The sequence below is a fragment of the Pristis pectinata genome, chromosome 15 (assembly GCF_009764475.1).
Source record: "Pristis pectinata isolate sPriPec2 chromosome 15, sPriPec2.1.pri, whole genome shotgun sequence".
In the NCBI taxonomy this organism is placed as follows: Eukaryota; Metazoa; Chordata; class Chondrichthyes; order Rhinopristiformes; family Pristidae; genus Pristis; species Pristis pectinata.
In genome coordinates this window covers 26,532,171-26,553,101 of record NC_067419.1, presented here as the reverse complement: position 1 = coordinate 26,553,101, position 20,931 = coordinate 26,532,171, and the positions used below count along the sequence as shown (strand labels likewise).

Below are 20,931 nucleotides of genomic sequence, written 5' to 3'. Positions count from 1 at the left end.
CTAGGCTCTGTGGCCTACTTCTCCATAAACCTTTGCAAATTACTATAATTAACAGTAATAATTATTTTTCCATATTTTTGGCTGTTTTGTGTGCAACTCAAGCACAAATTTTGAAGTTCATCTGATCATTTAGATACGGTCTTACATATCAATAACTTGCCAATTGTCTAAGACTTCACATGTAGCTAGTGCCAGATTGCTTGACCTAAGTTGAATATTGTTGTAAAACAATACATTTCCAAGATAGTTTTGGCAGATGCAATTATCAGTGGATTACCAATGAGTGTCAGCATCTGAGACTGATAGAAGGTTGTGTTGGTCTGTCAATGCACAAATATTTTAACAAATTTACAAAGTTGTTTCAGATCTTCATATCTTCTCTCCACTTCAATGATGAGATTTCACAAAGATTTTCGTAACATCAAGGTACTTATTAATTATCTCCATTCTGTGTTCATTTCTCAGTGCAGTGAATCACTGTTCCCCTAAGTACCCTTGCAAAAGTTGTGTTAACTGCCAAGCAGTAACCCCTGACATCAGTGGTTACACAAATTTTTTTGAGGGGGAGGAAGGAATCTTCATCTAACTTCAATCCGAGGAAGTAGATGTTTCGGAAGTTCTCATCAAAAATTGCAAGTTTCTTTTATTGCAACTAGTGTTTTTACAAAGACTAATGATGTCAACAAGCACCCATTCTCGTTAATAATTCATGTTGGGGGGATTAATTTTTTAAAAAGCACAAGCTTTAACCAGTACATTGAACAGTGAAATCCTCCCTTCGTTCTCCTGTTCAGCAGGTTTCACAAATCTTTATTTAAAAAGTCACCCTTCTTGACAAGAATGGTAGCGACTCATTTTGATCCGACAAGTGACTGACTAGCTGCTGAGGAATTCAGATGGAAAAATAACACAGCATTGTACAACATTTGTTTATATGAAAGATGGGCGTCCCGTTTAAATTAACGAGAAAACACGAAAGCGACAGGGAGGGCCTCTAAAAACACAAACTTCGCCCTGATTTTAGTTTCTTTTTAAAGAAATCCCAACAATGCACATTGCGTGCAATATTTTCCATCATTTAAAAAAACCACGAAGGCCAAAATAAAAATATACACAACCTGAGGGAGGCTCAGCACTGAACTTTTCCCTTGAGTTTAAGCAAAAAAAAACTTAAGACAAAACTTACCACAAGTGAAGGCAAGGCAGAGAGCGGCGCGTTACAAGATGGAAATATTTCTTCGCTCCGCTCCGAATTTAATTTTTGTAAGTGCACATCTGACTATTTTTAATATGCAAAAAAAAAACCAAACTAGGATTGCGTGCGGGTGGGAGGGGAGGGGAGAGGGAACCCACCATACATGTATCGATAAACTGCGCTGACTGGTGCTCAGCTGCAGACGGGCGATCCCTCCGCTCGCTCCCTCCCTCCCTCCCGCTCGCGCTGTCCGGGCTCGGGCTGCACGCGCGCGCTCGCGCTCCCACCTCACTCCAATGTTTCTGCAGCCTCACACCCACCTCCCTCCCTCCCTCACCACCACCACCACCTCTCCCAACCACACTCGATGCAGAGAGAGAAAAAAAATTCACGTCGCCTGCTACGCCAGACACATTTCCACGCACAGTAAAGCATTGCATTGGAACGGGGGGGGAATAACAGCAGCCCCGGAGCGTACTTTGCCGCGCTGTTTGTTACGGTCAATTTGCTGAGCTGTAAGAGGAGTGTGGTCGGCCAATTGCCATATTGTTGTCCACCCCCCCGGGCTGAGCATCGCCGGGTAACGTCACATCCACCTGCTATGTCAACAATGGGGTTGACGGGGGGAGGTCTTCATTGTGTTGGCCTCAGTACCCCGGCGCCCTCTCCCCCGGGCAGTTGCCTGGGTGCGGGGGGGGGGGGGGGGGGGGTCATCCCAGCCGGGACCCTGCACCTTTTGTAACACTCACAGCAACAACTGCGTGTTCAGAGATCCCCATCCAGGCCACTTTGTTTTCAAATAATAAGCCCTTCTGAGAACGTAAAACAAAAAGGGACCATTTGCACGTTCCACCTTCTTCCTTTTCACCCCAACCCCCTCCTCCCCTCCAGAAAGTAAAGATTGTGTTCTGTGGTATGGTTGCCCCCTCAGTTTGTAATTTATCTGCGCCTTCCTTCCCACTCCGTGTCCACGCAAAGGGCCCCGTGTGATAAATAACACTCAAAGTAGCGGGCTTGCAGAACGCGGCACGCAGGATCAGGCGAGAGAGGTGGAGGAGGAGGGAGGGGAGCCTTGTGTGTTTGTGTAGCAGTTAGCCACTGAAGTCTGGACGGGTTCGCAAGGTGAAAGTTCAATGCAAGGGCACAGTTTACAAAGTATTTGGACTGGTACACGGTAATGGGCGCTCTACACTGAAGAATGTCCCTCGGCATAATATTCAAGTACAATTACTCTAAACTCCAGTCCCAGCTCCTGACTATGAGGAGATGTTGGACTTGGCAACCGGTTAACTCCAGGTTGAACTCCTCCTCCAATGACGCGTGACTGCCAGATTTTTTTTAATCACTTCGCTGAACTTCATTTTTTATATTCCATTGTCCGTTGATTTATTCTGAAATTCATTAGATCGCATGTAGTTAAGTCAAAGCGCCTTTTAAGATCAACTGCGTTAGTTGTCCGGGTCCTTTGTGTGGGAATTTCAGCGTGTATGGGTGATATTGTCTTTCTCTCAGTTTCCAAAAGGAACAATCTTTTTCACTTTAGTTCTTATTCACGACTAATGCCACTGGTGCAAAAAAAAACGGTTTTAATCATTATTTTAAATTAATTCACAAAGTATTCTCTACCGTCGAAACCAGCTGTTTTACGATCGGCGCTGACATATTTCAGTGTTCTATTCTTACAGATAGCTCACCGGCGCGCTATCTCTGCATATTGAGTGGGTACCAATTACACCTTCACTCCACCACCGTATTTAGCGCCCTATCTATTTTAATCTCACTCTATGATTCATGCCCACCTCACATATGAAATTTGACAAACGCCTTTTTCAACTAAAAGTACAGTCAAATGTGACAGTAAACGGCAAATTCCAGGTTCCACATGAAACCGTAAGTCGAATGCGTGGGCATTTTCATTCTGTGTGTTGTACGATCATTCAGACCTGTCATCTTTTTTTAATAAACTGCTGTTCGACAGGAAATAAACACATAATAAAAAATAAAATTAATTCCTGGTCTACCATAGAGGTTTACACGAGGGGGGGGGGGGGGAGCGACCGTCTTTGGGATTTTCTTATCCAGACTAAACGGGGCATCAAACTGCGCTCTTTGCCTCTTGTACGGCGGCCCATTTTCAATGCAAAAAGAAAGAGGCAAATCCATATTTCCTGCAAATCTCTTCATTCCTTTTAGAGACATTCCCCAAAATGTTACGTGTATCCAACGCACGGGCAGACCGGCTTCGATCAGCTACCTGGCATTTTCATTGAACGGTAAGATTGCCCGAGTCCGCTGACTATCATAAGACAATCGGCAGACGTTCTCCAACTTGTTTCAATGCAAGTTAGTAATACTTGACAAATATTGCACAGGTAACGATTGCGTTCAATCGCTCTTGTCGTATAAACCTACATATCATTAAAGCGGGTAAATTATATATATATACAATCGTATGAATAAAGTTGCGTTTTGAAATGCGTTACCTAAAATCAGGCGACAGTGGAAGGGTGGCAATGTCTGTCCCCTCTGAAGTTATGTTTCAAGTCGGTAACAGATTAAACTCAGCGGGTTTGCGACTCCATCTAACGACACGACTTCAGAAAACCGGCCGAATACCGCAATTAGCAGAAAAGTTCTTATTCATTGGTAACTGACTGAGCTGTTGTGCCTGCGATATCCCGCATAGGTGAGACTTCAATTACAGTTTGATCGTTTTTCTGTGTAGCATTAAAATCACTTCCTTGTTTAAAATCTATATGTTTTCATATAAATCGGACCCGCTGTCCGTTAGAGCGCTTTTTATTAATCATTGCAAAGCGAATATACATCCGAACCCCCCTAGTGAAAACGTGTTTCAAACAGGGAAAGAATGGCAACGTGAAAGCCCCGAATGTAGTATCTGCATCGTGCGAATGAAATGCAAAACTCATTCAAGTTTAGAACTAAAATGTAGCGTTAAATACTGCAAACGCGGTGACAGGTATTTCCTGGTAGTTTGCACGTTTCGGATGAAACAAACCTTTTCATTCGAACAGCTGCACGCTTCATTTAACTGAACGCAGTTTAACAAATGTTGATCGTGTTATTTAAGGGAAAGAAAATGGTGTTTCAGGAGTCGAATACGTTAAAATTATTCAAGTAATTTGAAGTTATAAATATAAGGAAATTTTATACCATTGTTTACAGGATTGCATTTCATAGCCGCCCTGATTAAAAGCGATTTTCTGTTTGAGAAAATATGAGTGGTGCAGAATACATTTAACTAGTCTTTATAAATATTATGCGGCTCTACATCCGACGCTGCATTCTTTCAATGGTAGCGTGAACCCAAATCTAAGTCAACATAAATGCATCATTGTTGTGACTGTTACCACTATTGCATAACGAATCAGAATATAACAAATACAACAGCATATCTGCAATATGTTTTTTTTCAGTTAGAAAAAAAAGGTCGCACCTCGTCACTTGTAGCAAATTCGATCCCTCACGGTGAATCAGAGAGAAAGGAGTTTCATTGAATTGTGGAATTCTGGTGCCATCTGCTGGTTGCACATTAAATAGCATTAATTCAGAAAGCATCCAAGTCCGAGGAACACCTGAAAGATAAAACACCAAACACTGTGACAAATACTTTATATACAGGTGTTATAATAATATTATGGCATTTTCTTAAAACGAGGATATTATGTAGACGAAGATTAACTGCTTCCTCCGCGCATCTAATGCGACCTTTGTTTAACGATTCCATAGGATTGCGGATAAGCTTTAGCGAAAGAAATATCCGTCCACCGTCAAAGCACCAGAAGTTTATCGTTGAGGAATCTTCCAGTATGTTTTCTTTTAATTTTAAACTAAAAAGATCTAAAGAGGTCGTTGCCTTTCTTTTAAATGCCTGGCCATAACGTAAACAGTTGAATAAAGGTGTCCTTTAAATGTTTTAGTAAATATGTTAGACGAGGACTGCAAATAGCCTAAAGCAGTGTAGCGCACAATCAAACTAAATCCACAACACTCCGGTAAATCTTGGAATTATCACAAAACCCATAAAACCATGTAAAATAAATCCTGGGGATTTTTAAAACGCCAGCGAATTCGCCGATGGCGGTTTATATGCGTGTACGTGGTACTCAGACAACAGAAGCACTTTTGCGAGTTTACCCACAATTTTTCGGGTTACCAACATGTTGGCTGTGCTCACACCAGAGAACATTTAAACCACCCTTCCTGTGTCGTTTGGGTTTCAGAAGAGTTTTGTTTGAAATGCCAGTTAAATACATAGGCTTTATTTGTAACGATTTTGCTTGTTACACCACGGGTAACAGGTGTAGGACATTGAATGACAAAATAATGACGAAGTAACTTTAAATGGAAGGAAGGAATCTTGTATAAAGGGTACTAATTGCTGGATGTTTGCAAATCAATGTTTCCCCAAAAGTACCCCTCGATTCGTGGTTAACTTCTTTCTGAACCCAAGTGCTATTTTTCCATTTGGTGTTTAGCGGTAACTTGCCGGTTATATTCAACTGTTGTCAGCGTTATCTCTGTTTCCGTAGTCGGTGCTTAAGAAATGAAATGTTAGAGTGGACTTTGTTACCTAAGGAAAAATCTAGCCGAAGCGTTCTTGTATCGATTATTTTCTCACCTGTCGCAAATGAATTGAGTCACATGTTTTAGGGAACTTGCCAGGAATTATTGCTATCTTTAACTTTTTGAGAAGGACAGTAATGCAGCCGTTGTAAATGAAAAGCATTCAAGTGACATTGGATCAAAGTCAGAATGAAATTCAGTTATTAGTTGACGAGTTTTTGGTCTTCTACAGCGCCTGAGCTTCTCTAACTCTTGCCTCCCTGACTTTCTCCTTCCTTCTGGAATCGTCAAATACAAACCCTGGAACTGCTAATCCCTGGTTCCCGTTTCCCCTCATCTATTCACTCTTTCCGTCCTCGGCACTGGGGTGTCCGCTCTTCACTTTCATTTCTAAATTTAAAAAAAACACTGAAGACCGTAGTTTTTTTTACACACGCCAATGAATTTATGATACATCCGCGCAGTCAACCCCTAAACTGAGCTGTGACATTAAGCATCAGGCGCCACAATAGAACCCGCCGCTTATCTAAAACCGATTGTATTAATGCAATTTCTAAATTGCTGTTTTGATTTATTTCCCTGATAATTATCAACAGTCATTTTAATTATTAAGTTCAAGCACTTCCAGTTTGAAGACGGAAGTGGAAAAATCATGAATAATCTACGCGATGTGTTCAGCTTTACGGAGCATCTATCTTGAAACGAAGATACCTTAGATTTTTTAAAAACCAGACAGCATATAGAAAATACACATTGGCGATATTGGCCTCACCAATAAACAAGGGTTAAACACAGTACAATCTTGATCAACACTTCTCTCGTTTGCATTGAAATGTATACACGGTTTAGGGTTTTGCTCATGGAAAGAGTAACATTTGTACTCTCAGCAGCGCTCGTCACGCACAAAACTAACGTTAAATTATAATCGTTTATTGTACAAAATTCCTCCCCCACCCCGACCCCCCAGCCGCACGGATGATTGACACAAGCTGGGTTTGCAATGTTCGCTTTGCTGAGCAGCGAAAACAATCTGGGAAACATTTTCCGCTTAGGTCAGGATTTTACATGGATACCAACTCGGAGTTTGGTGGGACTTTTGCAGGATAAACCCCCAAGCTTGACAGCTTTTCAATCATCTGATAAAATGCTGAGATGTATCTGGTCCGCTCTTGGCACCAACATTAATAACATCGAAAACTAACGCAAGCTTCAAATCTTTGCAAAAAGATGCCTTAAGTGCCGATTGGTTAATTGAATTGTAAGTGCACGTACAGAGAGCGAACACACGCTTCTCACTTGGCACCAGAAATGTAGTAGAACATTCTAATTGTCTAATTATCGATATATTGGAGATCGACTCTCCTCGTGGTCTAGTTAAAAGATAGAAGAGGCTGACTGCGTTCACTGTTCCAGTGTGATAAGCTCTGCGACGTGGAGACTGCTGTGGGATATCTGTGACTGGGGAACAGAGGTCATTCTCAGTGAGCGGGCAGTGAGCTCAACAAGTGGGCTTTCTCGAAGGCAGGCGAACTGCCACAGACGCGCCGACAAGGCACCCCAACATCCCACTTCACTTAAATCCGCGTCCAGAAATAGTTTAAAATGTTTGCTTCAAACACCCATAGTTTTAAATCCCGTCCTATTCCCAAGTATTGTAACCTATTTTCAGGAACGCTTGTCTACGTTTCTGGATCGGCTGGTTATTTTCAAATGATTAAAGCGATCTTGATTTTCAGTGAGAGACATGAACGCTGTATGTTGTTTTGTCTGTGTATAGAACACTTTATCTTGGCAAACGCAGTCAAGCCTATAAATTGTGCCGAAATGTAACAGTGAATCGTATTACTGCATAATGCATATTTCATCTACACTAACTTCTCCGTTCCCACTCGCCAGCGATAAGGCATAAACATGCGCGTTTGACTGAAGGCTTTGGATATATTTGCAGTAGTGGTGTCAAATAGTTTTATATTTCCTCTATTTTATCTGTTGAAGTATCATTTCCATAATTATGGCAAGGAATTGTTGGAAGCAGTTTGCAATCACTATCGAAACGTTAACAGCGTGTTCTGTTTCACTATTTCGACCATTCATTTTGCCAAGATAACGTGGCTGTGCTTCAACCAGAGCTACACTGGCAGGGTGCAGTTTGTTGTCTGTGATTCAACAGGGAGGAATCGTTGGTGCAGAGAGTCGGCGCATTTCTCCACCAAAGTGGAAGAGAAATATTGTTCCCTTCTGCTCTCCCACATACGTTGGCAGGTCATGGAAGTGTTCCTTGTAGGAACAGCCAGGACAAAGAAGCTGATTTTGACAATTTAAGAATATGTGTGAAAAAAGTTATTTTATAAAATTCTATTCTACTACAAATTATCCTCATTTCAGTCTTGTCAAGAAAGCATCTTTCAAGCACTCCAGGTGCCAGTGTGTGAACTGATCATCCAAGTAGAACCTTCTAACCTCTGTCTACCACCTACTGGATGTCAGCCTGTATAAACACAATTCAGCTAACTTCTTTGGCTACTCTACATTGTAAAAGGGATGTAGAAATAATTTTCAAGGCAGGGATATTTGAAAGTGCTTTCAATTGCATATTCTGACAGGCAGCATGGTGCTGTAATGGGCTGCTAGCCTACACACTGCTGCAAAGGATGATGGCATTTGTGGCCAGATTGAGTGAGTGGACAAAATTGTTGTGAATGGATTTCAATGTGGGAAACTGTCAGGTTATTTGCTCTGGTTCAAAGTATTTTCATCTGCTAGGAATATAGGAACTGTGCATCAGCAATGAAGAGTATGGGGCTAAATACAGAAATCACTTAGTGGACATGAATACAATTGATTAAGACAGCTAATAGAATGTCAACATTTATCTCAAGAAAACTGAAGTGTAAATAGGAGAGAGTGGTGACACAGTTCTGCAAAATGCTGGATAAGCTCCTTCTGGAACAGTACTTTTTTTCAGTTCTGGACACAATGTTTCTAAAAGGACATGTTGGCTAAGAGCAAGATACACCAGAGCCTAAAGTGTTAAATTCTGAGCACAGTTAAACAGAATGGGAGAGAAAAGAGAGAACTAAGTGAACTATTCACAATAATTAAAGATTGATAGTGGAGACACAGAAACATTTCTACCTGCAAGAGAGTCCAAATCTATGGGATGTGGCCTTTATGTTAGATCCAGGCCAGGCAGTGGTCTAAGTAAAGAGAACTTGTTTACACAAACGGAAGTGGAAACTTGGAATGCTTTTCCCCAAGCTAGCTGTTTAGATTGGGGGTGTCAGTTTAAATTTTAGAAATCGAGATTGCTGTATTTCTGTTCAGCAATCTCAATTACAGAAGCAACGTCAGTAAATAGAGTTAAGGTACAATACAGCTCTGATCCAGCTGAATGGTGGAACATACTTGAAGGCTTCCTCCTCTTCCTGGTAGATACAGCCCCTGCACTCTATTAATCAGGAGCCACCGGAGCACTTTTGTTGTGAGGTCCCCAGCAGTGGTCTGAAATTCTCAGCAAAGCTGCCCCCGTTTTCCTGTCCAAAGGAGACTTGGGAATTGTAGCAAATTCTCAGCATCCACTTGTTGCACTAGTTTAACATAAGCCAGGCAAAAATGAATAAAAGACAGTTGACAACTTATTTGTGCTTGACACATTATGAACTGAGTTTAAGGTCTTGGAACTCCCTTCATAACAGTACCAGGGTATCACTGTGAGTATTGCCAACGTGTGGACTGCATGGTTGAAGAGAGCAGTCTATCTCCACTTTCTCAAGGGCAATCCGAGGTAAGTAGTAAGTACTGGCCTTGTTTACCACTTCCCAGAAATGAATATTCTGAAAAGGAGGTGAAACTGCCAAGGAGAAGTTGGTTTCCCAAGGCTGTGGTGATGGATGCACCAAGATAGAGAGACTGTAACAGGGAGCTCAAGAGAACAGGTGGCCTCTGCTGCCCAGTGTAAGGGGAGAGTTGAAGCTTCTTCCAACATTATCTCGAGGGAATTCAGATGTCAAGGAGGTGGCACTTGCAAGCAAAGCACTTCCTTTACAGACTGGAGTGTATACTTTTAGCAGGTTTCTTATCCCTAGATCCTTCCTTTAGTTTCAAAGAAAGCTCAGCCGAGTCGGTCTCCTCTGGATTTGCTGTGATCTACTCAGTACTCACAGCTTTCAGTATTACCCGGGATTTGTCCAATGCTTCTATTTTACTTCTCCAGCTTTTTACAGCTGAATGTGGTAGTATGGGAAAAAAAGGAAGTTCCAATGATACTGCCGTATGCAATGCTCTGAAATCCTTTCCTTTTCCAATAGGGACAATTCATCTGTGTGTAAGTGCCTGCTGCATAAGCAGAATACACGTTGATGTGGTGGTTTACAATGACAAACATTCATTGCAAAGATAAGCTAATTCAAGTGATATTCATATGCTCTCTGATCTTGCATCATCGATTGGTAGGGTGACTGATTTTGCATGGCGTAACAACCCATGACGAATTCTGCCTTCTCCATTTATCACATACATATAATTTGACGCCTGAATACTGTATTTTATAATCAGAAATGCTGGAGGCAGCAAAAATGCTTGTTTCTGATGGGATTTGAACAATAACAAGTTGCATATCATCTGTTTCTTGGGTTAGATTTTACAAACTGCAATTACATCACAACATACTGTCCTGACAAAACACTGGAGAGTAGACTTACACAATGAAGAAGAGCACATTTGTTTTTTATCTGTCATTGAGCTAATACTTTTTCCCATATGTTTGCTCTATTTCCCAAGTTTGACAAAGTTGCTTTAAAATCGACTTTTTCATTGTGCTGCTTACTTTAGTGGTGTTTGCTGATAAACAACATCAACTCTGTAATGCCAGGTAAGTGGTTGCTGCAACTATGTCTTGTACAGGAAGTCCCCGGGTTACGAACGAGTTCTGTTTCTGAGACTGTTCGTAACCCGATTTTGTCTGTAACTCGGAACAGTGTCCGTGCATGCGCACTTGGCCTGGGGATCGCAGCCATGCATGGCCCCAGCTACACATGCTCACTTGGCCCGGGGTTCCCCGGCCACACATGTGCTCTTGGCCTGGGGTTGGGCCAAAGAAGGTGTACCGCCGCCATGGTAGGATCGGGGGCCGGGCCCGCTTACGAACCGAAAGTCGTGAAGACAACGAAGGTCGGTTCGTATGTACGGGTGTTCGTAAGTCGGGTGTTCCTAAGTCGGGGACTTCCTGTAGTTAAAATTGTGGCAGAGGTACAGTCATTAATATATCCTTTAGTATAATTCCTAATGTGTGAATAATAATGAAATTCTGTCAAATATTATTTGTGGACAACAGCTGTCAATATATAATTAATTTCCTAAACCTAAAAGAGTGAATATTATAATCCACAATCTTGTCATTTCACAGACGTTATTAGTTCTTTGGCGCCATCTCCTGGATTCACTAATAATCTGCCAAGCATCTCTGGGGAAAAACATTTCAAAATTAAATACAGAAGTTAACTTTCATGTAGAAGAAAAAATGGTGATGGAAAAGGATGTTCTGAGTATTCTGTTTGAAGTGCATCCCTAAACACTACTGAATCCAGAAAATTATCCTTGTAAGCAAGCAACAGGTGTAACTGTTTGTGATATCCACCAACTGATTTATCAAGCTTGATATAATTTAGTTTTGTTTATTGTAAGTAATTATTCAAGGGATAATATAGAGGTTCAACTATTCCTGAAAATAGGCATCAGACACGTACTACTTAGGCCAGTTTACCCTGGGCATGATATTCAAGCTAGTACCTCATTTTAATGGGCAGGTGCCCAGTACTTATAGGGAGATACAGCACAGAAGCAAGCCCTTCTTATGGGTTTGGAGTTGATTAGACCAGATAAGGATGGCATATTTCCTTGCCTGAAGGGGAATAGAACACTAATCTAATCTCATGGTTACCTTTACTGACTTGTAAATTTCAGATTTATTTCATGAACTGCATTTATATTTTTCAGGCATTGTGGTGAGATGTGAATTCATGCTTCTGGATCATTTTTCCTGATGTCTGGATTACCAGTTCAGTACACTATTACTGTAGCTGTACCAGCTGGCCTTTGACTTGGCAATCTGGCTGTAGTACAGGTATTGGTGCATTACCGATAAATGGTGTTAGTTGTTGAAAGCCAGGCATTGACGTGCAAGACACAGAGCCTGTGGTCACATACATTGCTTATTCACTTTCTATTTATGAAGAGTCCTGACTGGTAATACAGATACACAAGGCAAAGTTTGCACACTTCATGGCACTTTGGACCCCAGGGAGGCCTGCAATAGTGGGCGTGTTAATTCTACAATATACTGTCCAAAGAGAACGTGATGCATGTGTTTCCCAGAGCCTGTCGCCGTCAGCATGGGAACCTCTGTCACCTTGTGCATACTGCAGTGCACAATAAGTCGGGCAATGAAAATGACATAATTCATGTTGTTGTTTCAGACAATAAAAGGTAAAGGGTTATGGTGACCTTGATGGTTACAGCTGAGGATCCAGCTGTGGCAGCTCTGGATGAACTCAGTGACAGCTTTGTGAAGTGCTGGCATTTCACCCTGCTCCTGGGTGAAGCTAAGGTATGTGGCATACTTCCTGAACACTTGCTGTGGGCATATGCTGCACAGTGCCTTCTCCTTCCTCTACTCAGAGCTACTCCAGCACACTCCTTCCATCCCTGCTGTTTGACACCCTATCCCAGCCCTAAAGGCATCAACATCACACAACACAAAGCTGGAGTAACGTCTTCAAAGGACTTCTCAAAAAGTTCAAATTTACTTGTGGAATGCAGGAAGCAGTATAGCAAGAAGCCTAAGTGGACAACTGAGAATTTAAAACGTGTGGAGGGGTGTGCTCTTAAAATAATGGTTCTGCCCTGTTCTTAATGAATTGTTAATGACTTGAGTTACTGGGCAAGTTATCACACGGTAAGTCAGACTCAGAGAGAGAGATAAAAGGATCCTGCATCTAATGTGGGCTCATTATTTTAATCTAAGAATGGGTTTTCCAAACAGTTCTGGCACCTGGCATGGAGGAACCCAATCCAATCTGGAGTATGGCAGACATTTTATGCATGCTTCCTGCTCACCAAATATGTTTCTTAACTACTTAAAACCTAAAATGGATGCCATGCAATTAAATTGTTCAGCATATTGAGAATTATGGAGTGGAAATTATGTTTGTCTCTTTTACATGTTGGCACTATCAACCATATCCAGGTAAATTATACCTTACCTGGTGTCCACTCTTTGAAAACATCAACTTGTTCCAGACTCAGCTTCTCATATCCAATCAATTTTCCCAAGTGCTATTCAGATCATGTTCATCTTTAAGAAGTGTCTTGGACTATTTTACAATATAAAAGAATCTGCACAAATTCAAATTCTTTTAATGCCTTTGTTATCTTCCAGATCAAGGAAACTGTTTGAGATTTCAGAATAAGATTGCCAGATTAGTACCAAATTGTGCTGAATCTACTTAGATTTGTATTAGTATAGGTATCCCTAGGAAAACTGATCTATCATTTAATGCATGGGCAATATGTTGTTTCAAAGAAAGGAGACCATTAACTTTTGCCTTTGAATTTCAGCTAAAGTCAAAGGGATAAGATAATTCAAAAGATGTTGTGCCACCCAATATTCTTAATCATCAATATAAATTGTAATGCAGTGAATCTTTTTATATTATCGAGTTGTCTGCCATTCTGAAATGTATTCTTAAAACAAAATGATCATTTTATTTGTTACTGTTCCTTGAAAAACATTTACTGATTTAACAATTCAAAATACTTACATATAATTTTGTTTTTAACAAATCTAATGCAACAAAAGAACAACATTTGTTTGGATCATTACTTTAATGTAGCAAAATACCTGAAGAGCATTTTGAAATAAATTTGACGTAAAAAAGGTATTAAAGAAAATGACTACAAGCTTAGTGAAGGATGCAGACTTTGAGAACTGCTTCAAGGAAAGGGAGGTAGAGAGGTTTGAAAATGGAATTCCAGAGCATAGCAACTGAAGGCACAGCCGTTAATTGTAGAACAATTAATTCAAGGGTGATTGGAGCTCAAAATTGGAGGAATGAATAATGACAAGGACAGGAGGTGCTTACAGATAGAGGAAGAGGGGAAATGTTGGAGGTATTTGAATACAATACACATTTAGATTTGAGGCATTGCTTAACTGGAACCCAGTGCAGGACAGGAAGTGCAGGGATAATGATGGAATGGAACAAAGAAGTTTTAGATGACCTCAAATGTACAGAGTGTAGAATGAGCCAAGAGTCCATTGGAGTAGTCAGGTCTAGAGAGGATAAAAACATGGATCAGGTCTTCATCAGGGATGAGCTGATGCAGAGGCAGAGTGGAGGAGAATGAAGGTGACAACATACATTCTTAGTGAAAATAATTACTGAATTAAAATTTTCTAAAAATGTAAATGTCTGATAACTTTAGTTTTTTTTTCACAAGTATTAATTTGCAACTCGTTAACTCAACTAAAATACTTCTGTTATAACATGTAGGTATATTCCAATCATCACTCACTGGATTTTTATCATTCTGTCATTGAGAGTAACCATCTGCTTCAAAATTCTCTCTTGGATATTACTCCAGTTTGAAAAGCTGCTTCATTTTCTTGAAGTAGTGAGGTTTTGAAAAGAAAAGTTATGATTCAAACTATTTACCTCTCAATAATTCTTCATACTCACAGATGATATAGCCAAATTAAAGCCTATGAGACTAAAAGGACAGATACAGTATAGATACAACATTGATGAAGCCTGGAGGAAGATACTAGATAATGTTCCCTGGAGTCAATGATAGGAAACACCTTTGTTTTATATATTAATGATCTGGACGTGGATATAAAAATATAATATTTTTCAAAGTCTGCAGATGATACAAAGTTCAGAAATACAGTAAATGCTGAAAAGGATAGTAAGGGAATTCAGGAGCATATTAGCAGACCGGTGAAGTGGGCTGATGGAATTTAACACTGAGAGGACTGAACTTTGGTAGGAAACATGAAGGGGGGTGGGGTGCAATATGAACTAAATAGTACAATATTAAGGAAATTACAGGAGCAGCAACACCTGGTGTCTGTGCAGAACATTATATGGCAGGACAAGTTAAGAAGAGTGTTAATTAAGCAGAAGGAATCCTTAGCTTTATTAATAAAAGAATAGAAAAAAACATGTATGTTGAATCTTTATATAATTACTTGAGCCTTATCTTGAGTATTATGTCCAATTCTGGGCACCAAACTTTAAGAAGGTGCAGAAGAGACTTACAAGAATGGTACCTATGAAAAAGGATTTTGGTTATGTTGAAATAGTAGAGACCGGTAGTTGTTCTCTTCAGAGCACTGAAAGTTAAGGGGAGATCTGGTAAAATATTCAAAATCATCAGCAGTTTTGATGAAGGACAGTGGACTGAAATATAAGGCTAAAGAACTAGAAACAACAACAAAGACATTATACAGAGAGTTGTTGCTGTCTGGAATGTACTGTGGTAGATAAAAGGAAACTATTAACATTTAAAGATAATTTGATAAATATTACAGAAGGATGGGAAAAGGGCAGGGGATTAAGATGAATTGAACAACTCTACCAAAGAGCTGTCACAGTGCGTCAAATGACCAGAGTTTTTGCCAAACCCTTCTCCCTTCTTTGATCCTGGGAATCATTTTTGCTGCATTTGATGAATAGCTTTTAAAGATATTCTGCATTTCATCACACTAGAGAACAACATATAAAAATGCACCAATCGTGATTTTCAATGCATGATGTCAGTCTAATAATTGTTGTATATTGTGCATTGAATTCTCACCACATGTAAACAATTCCTTGCATGAGTTTTGAAATGTACATAAACGATTTTGATGATAATCATCTTTCATTTCCATTATTCTTCATTTTGTTAGTAGTCACCCTTGGTTAATAAATTTTGGTCAAATTCATTATCTAATGCTGGAAGTAATTCTGCAAAGTGATTTGTTTACTTTGTGTATCTCTATGTTAGTGATTTTCATTGTTTCAAATTAAACTTTCTTTACTAAATTATCATCAAGTTCCAGGAGAATTCATGGAGGCTAAGAGGATAAAAGAAAGTGTTCAATGCATTCTTTTCAATAACATTATGTCAGCAACTTGCCATTCTTCTTGAAAACTGTTCCTTTTATGACAATAATTTCATAAAGAAAGTTTAATTTGAAACAATGAAAATCACTAACATCAAATAGAAATGCACAAAGTTAACAAATCACTTTGCAGACCTTCCAGCATTTAGATGAGGAACTTTACCCTTTAGATCTAACAACTAACTGAAAACATGAAAACAACTCTCAAAAGCAAGTTACATCCATTCTCTGCTTTATAAATAATGAGCTGCAAAAAGGAAGCTCCAATAATTTTATAAGATGTTAAAGTTTTAAGAAGAGGAGTGAAGGAATGAGTTTAAATAAAGCTCAATTTCATTGGAAATTAAAGAAAAAATATTGCATTAATAATGACAACAGAATTTCTGTCATAGCATTTCTGTGCACAGCATACACAATTCTGAGTTAAAACTGAGTGTATATTAGATGTTTTATTCAGAGCAGGATGATGCTTTTCAATCTCTGCAGTGTCAGCTATCACTCACTGGTATACCTGTGTCTCTAAATCAGAAGGTTGTGGATTCAAGACCCACTTCAAGATTTGAGCACAAAATCTAGAACGACATTGCAAAGCAGTATTGCAGGAACGTTGGATGTGCCATTTTTACGGTGTGACATTAAATGTTCTATCAGATGGATGTAAAAGAGCATTGACGAATATTTGTTTCTTCACCAACATCATGAAAAACAGATTATTTGGCCATTATTGCACTGATGTTTGTGTGATCATGCCACATGTTTTTTTTCTATTACAGCATTACAGTAGTGACTACATTTCTGAAGTACTGCTGATTGGAAAGAAAATCAACAAAACTGCAGATGCTGGAAATCTGAAACAAAAACAGAAAATGCCTACACACTCAGCATGTTGGGCAACATGCAGATGCTGGAAATCTGAAACAAAAACAGAAAATGCCTACACACTCAGCATGTTGGGCAACATCTGTGGAAGGGGAAATAGTTAATGTTTTGAGTCTGGAACCCTTCATCGGAACTCTTTGGAATGCCCTGAGATCATGAAAAGTTCTTTCTTTAAGAGATAATTGCTAAAAAGTCTTTGAATCATTAAGTTACTTGCAGATGAATTTCATAAATAAGCAGTAATAAATTCATATCTAACTTTTTTTTATTCATAAAGCTAAGATACAGAAAGTATGTGGCATTTCAAATGATTTAAAAATTGACCCTTTATTTGACAGAGCCTTGTTCTTGCATATACTGTTAAAACAGTAATTGTATCATATTATGTTTCAGTCTTGAGTTGTGCTCCTTAAATTCTCATTTCACCAAAATGACTAATTAATCATTAGATTCTAGCACAAATCATAGCATAACAAGATTAACTGAACAGTTCAATGCACTCCTGGTGACAGATATACTGTACTCTCTCACTGTGCTAACACCACATCAGTAGAGCACCCATTCTTCTTGCAAACTACTGTTTTTTTCTGCATTATTTAGCTGTTGCCCTGACTTTGAAAACATTCTATTGTATTTCACTGTGAATCACACTTTTTAACTTGTATTTCAAAAAAAAATTCTTAATTTACTATATGTTATGGAATATGGTTGGAAACAAGTCCAGCTCCAATGTTGCAAACCCTGTCCTGCTCACTAATTGCAGCTTTAGTCCATTGTAATGAAACTATTTTCAACAGTTTGCAAATGTTTTATACAATTACCTTAATCAGTTTAGATTTGTAAACGACTTGCTAGAATCCACATGGTGTTCATTAATCAATCTTCTTGTGTTTTCTAACCTAACGCAATTACCTGTATTCCTACAATAGTTTACTTTAAATAGACAAGTAATACTTGATTATTTTAGTTAATTGGTTCAAAATGTTCCATGTGTAATTCATTTCAGCAGTTTGCAGTTATTGTACAACACTGTTAAATATAAAAAGTCCATATCTAAATGTGGTAGTGAGTGAAAGAAAAATTTCAGCCTGGAAAGATTAAAAAAATAATGTCCCTTTCTCACCCCATTTCTTTAAAATGTCTTGCTAATAGTCAGTACTCACTCACCTTATCACTTGATCCATTTTAACTTATCTCCATATGGTCTTTTGTCTTACACCTCCCCACTGCTTTGCTTTGAAAAATGTAAACCCTCCACTCTCCCCAGTCTTGACGAAGCATTGCAGACCTAAAACGCTGACTGGTTTCACTTTCCACAGATGCTGCTTGACTGGCTGAGTTCTGAAGCATTTCTGTTTTTGATTAAGAAGTAAAATACTTATTTTCTAGTTGTCACAAATTCCAGCTCTTTTAAGTTTACCATTTTGGAATGTGAAAGGCACATTTTATAGTATTAGAAATTAGGCTCATGTGATATTTATTTTGACTTCATCATTAATAATCCTCCAAATTAATTCAATTTTCTTCATATTTTGCAGTCTTCAGTTTAATCATTTGAAAATGTCATTTGGACAGATACTTAGATAGGAAAGGCATAGAGGGATATGAGCCTAGTGCAAGCAAATAGGAATTAGCGTAGATAGGCCTCACTGTCAGCATGGGCGAGGTTGGCTGAAAGGGTCCATTTCCGTGCTGTACAATTCTGTGATTCCATCTTGGTAAAAGATGGTGTATTTTAGCATTAAGCCTCCTCAGTCATCTCCTCTCAGGGGTTGAAGAGCTGCTCCCTGAATCAAAGTGTGGATTTTGTCCATCCAGAGGCATGGTGTACATGGTCTTCACCATGAGACAACTCAGGAAATATGTAGGGAACAGCACCAAACACTATACATGACCTTTCTCTACCTCACCAAAGCCTTTGACTCCATCATCAAGAGGGACTATTGGAACACCCTCCTTAAATTCTGCTGCCCACAGAAATTCATTTCCATCCTACAGTTGCTCCACGATGGCATGCAAGCTGCAATATTAGCCAGTGGGTTTACAGCAGAACCATCTGCAGTAAAGACCAGTGAGAAACAGCCTGCATTATTTCCCCAGCACTTGTCTCAAAATTTCTTGCCACAATGTTACATCTCACCTTCAACAAATTTCTTGTGGGAGTGGTGCTAACTTAAGAACTAATGGGAATCTGTTTAGCCAATGGTGACTACACTAATGGAACCAAGGTTCCTCAGAAGTCAAGATCAGTTTGCAGATATGTTGTGTGTGCATGTGCTCATAAGTTGAGCTCCAAGCCATCCCTGACACTTCCATGGAAGCATATAAGAGGATGGGCCTTACACTCAATATCTAATAGATAAAGGTCCTCTCTCAACCTGCCCTGCTGCACCATGTTACCCTCCAACCATAAAGGTCCATGGCAAGACCCTGGAAAACATGGACCACTTCACATATGTCGGGAGCCAACTCTCAGAGGCAAACACTGATGGTGAAATTTACCACCACCTTCAATGTGCCACCACAGCCTATGATCAATTGATAGAAGAGAATTTGAAGATCAAGACTTCAGACCTAGCACAAAATGCATAGTGAACTGGAGAGCAGTGAATCCCTGCCTTCCTATATGCCTTTGAGACTTGGACTACCAATAATAAATTTCTCAAGACACTGATAAAAAACTATCAACCATGTCTCTGCAAAATCCTCTAATTTCTCAAAAGGACGAACAAACCAATACCACTGCCTTCTCCTGGCCCAATACCCCCAATATCATTGTTTTAGTTAGACCTAGCCAGCTGCACTGGAAGGTCACATCACTTGCAAGCCCAACACCAGGTTCCTGAACTAAACACTGTTCCGGATCTGGTCATGGGAGGAGTTTACCAGGAAAAGATCCAAGGATGTGCTGAAAACCTCCTTGTTTTCCAAATGTCCAAATTCCACTAACCCCAGGAATCTCTGGCACACGACCACACAAAGTGAAGAAGGAGCATTTGGGATGGTATTGAGAATCTCAAGGCCATGCATGGAGGACAGACTGAGGCCCTGTGTAAATGGACGAAGGAGTGCACCACCTGACAAACTACCTACCTCCTGCACCAACAGCCACAACCTACCTCATCTTTGCAAGGGTCTGCAGCTCCCACATTGGCCTCATTTCCCATCCCAGAACCTACAAAACCAGAATGGAAGTAATTCATCGACAATCCCAAGGAACTGCCTATGACAGACTGATATAATTGTGTCACCTCCCTAATTCCCTGACTACATTTTGTAGAACTAGAGCAAATTTTACATTGGAAGCACTTTCATGGCAGTGGAACAAAGCTGTAGCACATGTGCAGCATGCCTCGCATTTCCATCAGAACAGACATGACTGCGCAGAATTCCCGAAACACTGAGTTTATGACTTTAGCCACAACATCAGGTTACATGCAGAGAAGTGGCCTTTCCCACATGGAAAGAGAAAACTTTGAGGACAGTGATCTTGGGCTGCTCTCACATACATCACTGCTACTATTTATAGTACACTGGCAGGACCCTATAAACTGATGAACTCTTTGCTCTCCCTCTTTGTCTCTCTCCCTCCCCCTCTCTCTCCCTCCCCCTACTCTCTTTCTCTCTCTCTCTCTCTCACTCACTCACAGTGAGAATGTAGTGAAAAATGAAATAAGAGACTAAAAAGGAAAATTGCAAAAACAATTTTATATTTAATTGCTATAATGGCATGATGCCATTTTTTGTCAGAATACAATGGAATCCCACTGAACTTTCCACAATAGCCGCTTTAGTAAGTTAGCACAGCCTTTGATTACTACAAGTAGCTTAAAAACTGATCCATAAACCATTTCAAATAAAACAAATAATTAAAACAAAATACATTACTTAAACTAATGAACACAATCAGTTATATAAATGTGGTATTGGATGGAATAAATGGTTATCTTCTGCAAAAATTTTATTTATCTCTATATTTCTCAAAGTACGATAATGTTTAATACAATACCTTTTTTTTGGTCAATATCACACAAGGTATTTACTAAAACGAGCATCTTATATTAGTCAAATAAAAATTTTAATAGATGACTGAGGACTTCCTGGA

General features: G+C 39.6%; 1 protein-coding gene across 1 annotated transcript in view; it reads left to right on the top strand.

Moving 5' to 3' along the window:
- The first annotated feature begins 5,293 nt into the window (after positions 1 to 5,293).
- ppp1r3ab (protein phosphatase 1, regulatory subunit 3Ab) overlaps positions 5,294 to 20,931 on the top strand; it is a 41,502-nt gene continuing 25,864 nt past the window's right edge. The window contains exon 1 of the mRNA XM_052030701.1: positions 5,294 to 5,378. Coding sequence (XP_051886661.1) covers positions 5,294 to 5,378 — 85 coding nt within the window. The remainder of the gene's footprint in view (positions 5,379 to 20,931) is intronic.